At 27.4% G+C, this 12,271-nt stretch overlaps 1 protein-coding gene across 2 annotated transcripts in view; it reads right to left on the bottom strand.

Moving 5' to 3' along the window:
• Positions 1 to 12,271, bottom strand: part of LOC107161914 (uncharacterized) — a 147,375-nt gene that overhangs the window by 105,352 nt on the left and 29,752 nt on the right. For both annotated transcript variants that reach the window (XM_089229403.1, XM_015508530.2), the window contains exon 2: positions 4,281 to 4,474. In XM_089229403.1, the coding sequence (XP_089085529.1) occupies positions 4,281 to 4,474 (194 nt within the window). The remainder of the gene's footprint in view (positions 1 to 4,280; positions 4,475 to 12,271) is intronic.

The following is a 12,271-nucleotide window of genomic DNA, read 5'->3' as shown; positions in this document are numbered from 1 at the left end:
AATGATGTTACTAATTTATCAGTTTTATTTATTACTTGGGTGTGCAAAGAAATTTTGTTTCAAAGTTTAAAAACAGAGCCGTGTGAACAGCTAACAACACACACATGGTATCATTATTTCTCTATAACGTTAACTTTATTAGTTCCTAAGTCTCTAAGTTCCCTTAAACTCGACAAATATATTTCTCGAACCTACATCAATCGATATGAATTCATAATTATCGAAAACTATTCAGTTTATATCATGAAATCGTCAATCACCGCTGAAGGAAGGAGAATATTAATTGTTTTAATTTTAATAATTATATTATTATAGAATATAGAGCATATTTATCGAAGTTATTGTATCTCAATAACCAAGACGCCTATGTACGTACTTGACCTTTGGTTTAAGATAATACGAGTACAAAATAATTATGCTGAATAACAGTGCTTCTAAAGTTTTCCTCGCCATGATGTTTATTAAAATAATTAACGACCAAGTCGTAAAAAATATGATCAAAAAATGTAAAATAATAAACAACAATATACAATCTAAACGCACCAATCGTTCTTTACTTTCGACCTCACTCGACACCAATGATAATAGACAATATGTTACACTGTGAAGAAATAAAAATATTTATTGTTTTATGTAATTGCTAATTCTGAGCCTGAGTTTACTAATATAAACATTGACAATCAAGTTAAATTCAAAACACTAAGCCAGTTCAATTGGCCTCGCATACAAAAAAAAATTGTATAGATACCGATTTTCATAAAAGACGTAAAAACATTTCAAAATTCGAAAAAAATTCTTTACCAATGTTATTGGTTCTAACAGTTCCAGATCCTATCTAATACTAATGGTAAGAAAAGAAGGATAATATATTTTTTTTTATGATAACAATGTAGAGTATCATACCTAACTGAAATTAAGATCTGACAAAATATTTCTAACATGTACCTACATGAAACCATTTTTCAACAACCTTATATTCAAATTTTCTGCAGCAATTGAGAAAATAGGCCATTCTGTTTGACGAGTAATTAATATTATACATGGGCAAATAAAAATCCAATAAAAATAACAAATAATTACGCCTACGATGTTATGAACCACATTATTTTCATGGAAAGCTTTAACTATACCTATAATGTTTGTGCTATTTGTATTATATTATATACGTATACCTCAACTACATAAAATATAATTAAACTGAGACGAAGTATTAAATTACATTAGCCCTCTTCATACAACTTACATGAGAAATATTAAAAAAGATAAAGAATTCATAAACTTCAAAATAAAAACAAAACATAGATTTTTTACATATAATATAATATTTAGTACCTATATGACTAAATACGATTCTACAACTGCGCTGTTTATTGTATACATATTATTTCCTAAAATATTGAATTGTTACAACTCACTACAACTACATACGACGACGGAAGAAAAAGTAATTTTTCCTCTCGTGTCCTCAACTCAGACCGTGACCATTATGCGGATGAATTTTTTTTCATTGTCCATTGACTATGATCAACATAAATTGTCCAGATCTCTCTATTAATTCTAAACATATAATATATATATATATACGGAAAAGTGTTAGTAACGATCAATGGTCCGAATAACGTGGTTTAATTCTGTCGGTCTACATTGTGAAATGCGAGAGGACTTTTATGTGGACAGAGTGAAAAACATTAGTCCAGAAAAATACATATATAGTGTGAGTCGAATATAAAACATCGTTACCCCGTTAACTACGCCAAATAAGCTTGCAAAAACTGTCTTCTGGCGACTGCCAACCCCTATAATATATGCCTATATTGTACGTTATTGGTTCCAGATATAGACAACATATTATTTAATATGGAATATTTTATATTATACTAGACCCAGAAAATATCGTAGCGTCATATTATGTGAATTACTGATCTCAATAAATATAATTCATTGGCCTATGCAATAGTTATACGTTCTCTACTTTCATCTAACAGCTAAGTTGTATCAAACAGCGCGGCGATAATAATGATGATGTTGGTGCTAAATCAAACAATTCGATTTGACGATGACATAGAACGTGACGGATATAGAGTTATATTATATGCAAACCTACTCAAATCCGATCAACGGAAGCTTCTTAGGTTTCTAGTGTCATGGTGACTGAAGTGAAAAACAATTTCGATGGTATGGGAAGTTACTCCGGGCATTGTACGATTTTTAAAATTAGCATCGTACTCACGTTCAACACTCTATACCCTTACGAGTCTCTTATCTCTTATACTTATATAAAACAAAACCAAGCGAAACATTTTACATCCGTGTAGTATCTAAGTACAGTTTCTCTCCAGGTAGTGGTTACACATAATCTTATTTATAAAGGACTATTCGATAGGAATTGATTTTTGATTTTTAAAACTCATTTAATAATTTGAGCCAATTTTATCAATGTAAACATATTAATAATATTCGAATAAATCACCAGACTGTAGTATAACTTCATTAATTATTTTATTACGATACCTATAGTCGATACTATTTGAATCAGCATTTATCAATCTTAAACAAAAAATTGAATTGCGTATATGCGGTTTATAATATTCAATCAAATAATTGGGGACGGTGTAAAAAAAATAGTTTTTACCAAATTCAGAGGAAAATTGACCAATAATTATTATGAAAAATAAAATTCACTATATGTCATAGTGTATGAAATAAGTAGATTAGTGTTATAGATTCAATACACGAACGTAATATTTACGATATATTTTTAATATACTAAATAGTAAATATGTTTTGTAGGTAGCCGAAAGAAACATATCATAATAAGGTTACAACAATACAACCTATACTAGTTATTAAACGGCGGCTTTAAGTTAATAGATCTTCTACAGTTAAATTAAAATGTATTACTCTCGCAGGGACATAGAATGGTACATCCATACCATTATGCAATTTTTGATTATTTATCATACACAGTGCACACGGAAATAATTTTATAAAATATTTATAACCCCGACCCCCCCTCCATTCCCACCAAAAAATAACATTTTTTTTTTTTTGTTTACCGATGTAATACCGAATACGTATAATAATATTTGGAAACCAATAAGTGATGAATTGTTGTTTAATGACAACGTATACAAATGGTAAAGATTCATTTTTACTCCTGACTTCCAGTTTCGCTCTTTTTTGTATAAAAAACAGTTTTTGATACTGTCGATCGAGGCTTACACAAAGATAGGTCAAAATGTACTCGCACATGTTTTTGTTCACATAACTCTGTATTTAATATTGATACCAAAGCAAATTAACATTTTTGTTGCACGTATCCATACATGACCATTATAATATAAACATACATAAATATACAATATACAGGGTGATTTTTTTATCATGAACCACTCATTATTTCAAAAAATATCAATGTTTTTGAAAATATTTTTTTACAAAGTTTCATGTTGTTAAAAAAACAACGTTTTTATTAAAAAATTATGTATTTTAATATTTTTTATCCTTATATTTTTTTAAGTTTTTTACTTTTTTGAATGACAACCTAAAGTTTTAATTTTGTATTCCAAAGCAGAATATTTTTCTAAGTATTTTGATACGTAAAAATCGAATTTTGGACGAGTAGTTTATGAGTTATAAGTATTTTAAGTTTAGACAAGCGGAGTAATGGACAAACATTTTGCGGGGTAACCCCGTACCACTCCACTCCGCCAAACTAAACTTTAAATACTTATAACTCATAAACTACTCGTCCAAAATTCGATTTTTACGTATCAAAATACTTAGAAAAATATTCTGCTTTGGAATATGAAATTAAAACTCTAGGTTGTCATTCAAAAAAGTAAAAAACTTAAGAATTATGCTAGATACGCTGTGAAAATAAAAATAATATATTAATATAAAATATGCTTTTGGGCTGGATACACATTTTTTGTTTCTGCAGACCGATTTTTCGTTTTCTTCGTTATCTTTATTAACAAAAATTAATTTATGATTCATAGACTTTCCTTGTGGCGAAAAATATCGAGTACGCACTTGTAAGATTGGTTGTAGAATGAATTACAACTAATTTAGTATATAGGTATATAAACCTCGACCATAAATTTTTACGCTAATTCATATCATCCAATCGCTGGTTTATAATCTCATTACGTTATTTTTACTATACAATAACAAAATATACGTTTTCTTACGTATAGGTACGCCTTACAAAATAATATATAAATAATTTATCATTCCATATTAATATTATTATGTTTATCACATTGTGTGCTACTCACCAAGTCCGTGCCACACGGCCCTTTCGTTGCCGTCTGTCCACTCGACCAACGCGCCTTGTCTGTCTTTGGCTACAAATCGGCCGTGCACGACGTCTGCAAACAGCACGTAATACGTGCCCACCGTCACTCTGGCCCCACACGCCCTGTGCTCATCATCCGGCAAATCGTTCCAAAATCCCGTCACGTTCATTCTCCTGCAACGATCACCGACAGTCGAGTCAATAAAAAAAATAATATGATGTAGGTACATTGATCATAATATACAAAGCTACAATGTGCGAGTATTCCACAACAAGCACACGTATTTTTGTTTTATAAAATGTACTATTAAGTATTAGATATTACTACACACTTATTCTGATTAGAAGATAAAAATAACAATATTAGAGAAATCAAGCCGGTTCAATTATTGTGGAACTGTACTCTCAGTCAACCACATAACTACAAAATTCCGCCAATACACAGACGAAATAAGCAACCTAAACTTAGTGAACATCTCAGACTCAGCACTCGGACTAGAAGCGGACACCAGCACACTAATTTTAAAGTTTAAAAAAAATACCAAATTATACAACCTAATATAAGAGAAAAAATGTAACTAACAGCCATTACAGACGAATCAGACGATGTTAATAAAGAACAATAAATAATAATAATTATAATAATATAAGAGATTAGAATTAAGTCTACTTCGTAAAATAAAACTTGTTGCTCAATTGCTTATCATTACCTAGGTATATGAAATGTTCTTTATGTGATTGAAAATTTGAAAAATATTATAGTGCTTTTGATTCTGATCAGAGCGATTGATTTTACCGATTGGTAATTTATGTTTTAGAATTTTTTATGAAGAAGGTACTTTCAAAAAGTGAAAATCGATTACAAAAAATACACGTTGCATTTATATAAGTGAACGTGAGCATATACAGGACACCTTAAATGTACTCTGTGAGGCATTTATTACGTTTATCAATTCTTTTCATAAAATGGTAAATTAAAAACCAATTGTATAAATAATGTATAGGAACAAGTACTTATTTTTGAAAACATCTTTGCCATTTTTTTGGTGAACTTAAAGAATAGACTTTTCCTCAAAATCATTTTATTTATTTTTTTAACGCTTTATTAAATTATAGTTTCATTCTAATTAAAAATAGTTCATAATACTTCCATTACTGTCTTGCACCGAGTTCAGAGTTTGTTTTAAATTGAATCAACAAAATATTAAATGGAAGTAAACAAAGTGTTTAAAGGGATAAGATCATTTACATTTTCAATTTACATTATACCTACATATTTTCTTTTTCAGTTAACTACATTATAAGCTATATATATAAACCATTTTGGGGAATACAATATTTTATTAAAGCAATTTTATGTTGTGCCCGTAAATATAAAAGTTTCATGTAAAAATAATAGTTTTTCGAAGTTAGTGAAGAGATTTCATATTTTATATATTCCCATCAAATATCAAAGAGAATTCAAAACTTTTGGATCGATCATTTTGAATACTAAAATGCTAATTATGGAGCTAGAAGCAACTTACTAGCATAATAGTTTGTTCTGAGTTCATAATGTATAGGTATTCGGTAATAGGCTATATTGGTAAAATATTTATCACCATAAAATATATTATATAATATATTTTAGTATATAACATAATCACGCGTACACAAAATACTTAGGTTGTATAATGATATCACCATATTATAATTAAAAAAATTATTTAAGCCATTATTTTTTTTTTTTTAGATACCTATACAATTTAAAATCATAAATATGAAATGTTTTTTGTTCTCAAATATGATATAAATTACATAAAAATAGCAAATTACATTTTATGTAAATGTCTATATATAAAATAAATGGTTTGAAATACATAAATGCAATCAAGTAATTAACATTGGCTAATTTATTCTTAAATATTTTATGTAGTCACAAAATCACTGAACAGAATTAATGACAAAATACATAATGAAGGTTTTTTTTTTAATTTTTGTAAAATACTTCTTAAAAAACATCTTGATTTAATAATCTACATTCAACAATTATTTTTATTGTTTTTTTTTCGAAAAATCTGCTATTAGTTTTTACAAAACGAGGTTGATAGACATACGATAGAGGACAAGAAATTGGTGAAGGTTTTGGTAATAGTGTGGCTTCAGAAAATCAGAATAGGTACTATACATATATCGGTGAACCGTATAGCCATTGTTTGCCATAACCGAGAAAAAAGTAAATAAAGGACAAGAATGTTTCGTTTATAGGAAGCTTAGATGACGTGGTCTGACAATGGCCTGGGATTGATGGTTACCTGCAGGTGGACGCTGGAACTTAATAATAGTAATAATAATAATAATGATCTCTTACTATACAAATTTTATCCTTTAAATCACATGATAAAAGTACTAATAAGTCAGAAAATCCTAGTCTAGAATATCCCCGGTATCCGATAAGAACAGATAATATTATAGTTCAGGTGACTGTGGTGGCAAGGAGCCTTTCATACAATAAAATGCTATCTAACATATAAATCGCATTTAACGCTGAATACCTTAAAAGTTTTTCTCTTTGGCCATTTCTCTATCTCCAACACACACAAATTACACCAGACAAACTTTCATCCGCCTTTATTATAAATAAAAGGATTCTTTTTCTCTTTCATCAGGGCAGGATGCTTTTGAAATATATACTGGCCAATAGCGAGAGCGTGAAAATGAAAAAAAAAAAAGCGTCTAATAAAATATTCGGAGGGGAATTAATGTCGCCTTTGACAATTGCCTTTTTACCACCACTACTAGCACCACAATCACCAACACTACCAACACAGCATATTATACCGCTACCACAAATTTACAGTAGCCGCCGCCAATATCATGTAATACCCAACACTTAGACGTATGCTTCTATATATTTATAAATACACACGAGACATCTTTTTAACCAACCGAACTATAATTATATCAACTGAAAAGCTGTTAAGGCATATTTTATAAATTTTTACTGTTTTGTTTTTGCAATGTCCTTTGAATATATTGCGATTTTGAAAGTTTAACAGCTCGTAAATATATGAAATTATGATTATTGTTATTATTATTATTATTATTATTATTATTATTATTATTATTATTATTATTAATATGTATTAATAATTAATATTATAGAAAATTCTAATAATAATTTGTGAAATTAACGTTTATATTAAATATGTGTATAATCGATGCGTTTTTAGTGAAATTGACTTTTTTTTTTTAAATTTTACATCCTTTATTATTCAATTATAAAATAAATATATATCTGTTATACATAAGTTGATAACATTAATAAAATAAGAAACCAGAGTTAATGATATGGTGTGTGTGTGTGTATGCCCTGTGAAATTACTTATTTTTGCATTATACAAATGAGCAACTAAGCCAGTTAAACCAAATAAAATAATTTGAAAGTTTGAACACTCATAAGTTTTTAAATTAAAAAATATATCATAATATGATACTATATTATCTTTAAAAATATACAAACAACATTAATTATTATGCATGATAATAATTGAGTATGACAATAGTTACAGAATATTTGTAAATATTACATCGATCATTTTCGATTTTATATCAAGATCATTAAATATTCATAGAAATACTAAATACAAATACCACTTATTCTAAGAACTTTAAAAGCTTAAATATACATTACACAATTAAACTTGATTAATTGATATTGATAACTGGAATAAAAATGAAATTTAATTTATCTTGTAAAAGATATTTTTCACATTAAAAACATTAAAGTAAACAAATAAAAGTTTTTTTATTAATACGATTTAATACTTAGATTAGAATATCTCGTTATTTAAAATATTTAAACTATAACAGGGATAAATTTTTGAAAATGCATTGTAATGATATATTGAAAACACATTTAAGTTTCATATTCAAAAAATATTTGAAAATTAATGGCTATCTATAGTTTAAAAAAAAGTACAGTAAAATTAAAATCACATGTATTATTTTCTATTATAATAGTAAGATTTCATATCCACAAAAAAAAAAAAACTATTTTTGTACCATAAGACTAATTTTCTACAAAATATATATTTGCACATACATTTTTGTTGATACTTAAAGTTCAAGACGTGCAATGATGAGGATATATTAATTTTAGCCTTGAAATGTCTTTAATTATGTTCAATAATAATTAAATGTTTACATATAGTATTGAATACGCTTTACATTGATATACGGTCATAAATATATATAACATCTTGCAAATATAATTGTATACTCAAGATAACAAATAATTTGAATATTGAAATAGATGCACAAAAATAGACACAACGATAGTCATGTATCACAGATTAATGAATACGTATAAGATGCACGTAACTTATACTCTGATGTAGTACAGAGATTTTTCGTGTGTAGTTATACTCAATAATAGATTTTTTGTACTTCAAAAGCATTTATACATAAATTAAATGTGGGTAACAATAGATTTCGATGAGGAATATTCTTTCTATGAAACTACATAATGAGGACTGTTTTCGATGCGGAACAGTGGTATTGGGAGGAGAGTTGATACACACCCGTACAAAGGATTTGTTGGCAACGGGTCTTATGCTAGAGACAAGTTGATGGCGGCGAGAAGAGTAAGACTGGTAGTGGTGTAATAGAAGCACCCCATTGTGCCCTAATTTACACTTTCAGTGAATCGATTTTTCTTATTTTTTTTCCAAACCACCACCTTTCCACTCTTATATACCTATCACGGTATATATACCTATTCTGTTCAAAAAAGAAAGGAAGGATATTTTGGCCAGGGTCCTGCCAAAGTTTAATAAATTAATCGGTAACCCATCAAGAAGATGGAAAAAGCAAAGAAAGCAAAATAATAAGTTTTCCTGATAACTCTGTTTTGCCTTGTATCCCACGGTAGTGAGTACTGGCGGCGGAGTAACGCTTTGGCATCCAGTTGAAAATACTGTAATTAAACGATGTCAAGTTTTAGCAATCATACGCGAATGAGGATTTGTAATATATGTATAGCCACATAAATAATCCACACATCATACTTTAAATACTAAACAAATATTACCTAGTATAATATAATAATCAATTTTTTTTTTTTTTATTTAGTAATAATTATTGTTATAAAATATGTATCATGAAATAAAAAAATTATTTATTTTATTTATTTATTGACTTAAAACGATAATATTATAGTATACAATATAACCTATTATCTGTAGTAAAAAAAAGTAGTTTGTAATTTTTACAACCATGGTAGGCCATATAATATTCTAGTTAATTTTAAATGATACTATTGCTTGTAAACAATGTAAACACCACGGTGTCATAAAACAACGAAACAAATACATGCATTTTCATAATCAAGTTAGGCTTTAAAACTCCAACGAATAATTTATTCAACATTATATTATTGTTATTTGACTTAATTTAAAATATTAAAATAATTTACACGTATTTTAAAAATAAAATCAATGTTGTTCATTACAATTTAACGTGTTGTGCAATCTAATTTATTACGTATTCGAATAGTGTTACACATTTATTATTAGTCTAAGAAATCGTTACATTAATTATTGTAATTGATTCACAAAAAACGTGTTGTATAAAGGATTGGAAATTTACTATCAAGATATAAGAATATGAGTTATTTTCTTCTAAAGTCCTGTGATTGCTGAAGAATGACACACTAACGATTTATTGGAATCAAAATGTTCAACTGAGAAACAAATTATAGCTTAAGAGGTAATTGAATAATGTGTCCATAAATCGTTCAATACATAGACCGATCAGAGCATTCCATTAATCTATGACCAGAAAAGTTCAAAGAGAGAAATAGTGAAAAATAGTTACTGTTGCAGATAATAGAGATATTTCGCAACGAGAAATACGCGACAGACGATTGCTTAAATTTTTGTCCAACGTGTCTTTGACTAGTAGTAATAATTCAATTTGACACTACACTACTGTAGTATATTTTGTTATCAGAAAGAAAAAGAAAAAAATTACATTTTTGTCTTCCTTCCCATTTTGGCAAAAAAATTAATACAGGGTATCGCACTACACTTTAAATGTTTAAATTAATAATTATCTAGAGTTTAGATGATCATAAAATATAAATCTTAAAATTAATGATTTTAAATTTTCACTTTTAAAGGTGATGATTATTTTTTTATTATTATTTAAGTGAAAATGGCCGTCAAGCTTAATTATTATTAACAACATATTTCAATTGCTAAAACATTTGCACAATCTACTAAAAACAGGTATATAATTATTAGTTATTAATCTTCAATTATTATTATACATTATTAACGATGAAATAACTTTGTTTTTTTGATTTATTTAAAAATAGATAATTAGGACAAAAATGTAAAAAAAATAAATACTTTAGGAACGGAATTTAATTTTACTAATTATCGATAAAATAAACTTGTGAATCATTGTATTCACAACCGAACACAAATCGTATATTTTGTTATTATATATAATTGGCCATTGATTGTAACCTATAAGTAGTTTTGAGACAAATACCGAATAACTTTTAGAGACATTTTTTGTTTGGTGTTTTGGGAACACTTGGAGTAAGATAAACAAGTATAATAATTACTCATTTCCAAAATACAGAATAATTTTGTACAAAAATAGGGAGGGGTGAAATATATAAAGGGTGTAACTAAAGATATGGTAATTTTGAGACATTTCTCCCAAGACACATTTAAGAGAAAGATTAATTCTCCAACTGTGTTATTTTTTTTTTACTTTTCAGCCAGTGCTTGAAATGTAAAATGTAATGAACCAGAACACAATATTATTATTCTTTTTTAACACATCATGTACACAATTATGTATAATAAATTAACTTTATACCATTGATCTAGTATATGTTTATATAAAAAATTTTTTCTGAACAATAATAATTATAAACTTTTCATAGCCTAACCTATGAGATAAGAATTTTTTGTTAAAGTCAGTTTTCATTATAAACAAACTTTGTGATTTTTAGTGAGCTTATCACAACTATAGCCACCAAATCGTTTATATTTTTAAATTATTCATAATTATTTTGTTGATGTTTTTAATGGATTTTCAGTGACGCTGACGCGCATTGTCAGCAAAGACAATTAACTAGAACCCTCGCGACTATGAGTAATAATCGACGCACGGAGTTCTTTTGTCAATTCAGCGAAGCGTTACAGTTCATCGATTTATATGGATTGATGGATATTTAAAAAATGAAGAAAATAAACAACCACTGTGACACATAAATTCTGGCAAATATTACCAGCTGTTTCCCATTATAATGTTAAGTTTTCATATTTTTAACAGTACTTATGTATATACTATATAACTTGTAACAGTACAAGTCGGAAAGTAGGTACCGCTTTACTGTAATGTAGGTTCACAGTGAACATAGTATTGAATAGGCTAATTTAATTCTATGATAAATCATTTCATACGAAAAATGATTCAGAAATAAGACAACAATCAGCCTATATCATTCTAAGAACATTTTATTATGTATTTATAATATTATAGCTATTAATATATAAAGTAATAAGTACATGCGGCAGGAAGGTTACATTTTATTAAATATAATATAATTATAATATATCTATATAAATATCATATGAATGATTATTATTTTTAAAAACTTTAAGCCAATAAACACTGCAGGACAGTATGAATATGGGTGTGGCTTAAATAGGAAATACCTTAAAAATTAATTTAAATATCATGTGCAAAGTACATTGAAAAATTGTAGATATAAGTATTTCAATACTAATAGTAAATAATTTTGCAAATGTTTGTGATATTGATAAATTTTGTAAAAATTTGAACTTTAAACGATTTAAAAAAAAAACTGTAGTTTAGATACTTTTTTTGGTCTGAAACTTTATAACTTTTTATTGAAATGCATATTCGTTTTTTTAACCTAAAATCAAAATTGTATTATCTTGAATTAAA

The sequence above is a fragment of the Diuraphis noxia genome, unplaced genomic scaffold (genome assembly GCF_037042655.1).
Source record: "Diuraphis noxia isolate RWA-SAM2 unplaced genomic scaffold, SU_Dnox_SAM2 contig0005, whole genome shotgun sequence".
NCBI classification, from domain to species: domain Eukaryota; kingdom Metazoa; phylum Arthropoda; class Insecta; order Hemiptera; family Aphididae; genus Diuraphis; species Diuraphis noxia.
This window is presented reverse-complemented; position numbering and strand designations above follow the sequence as displayed.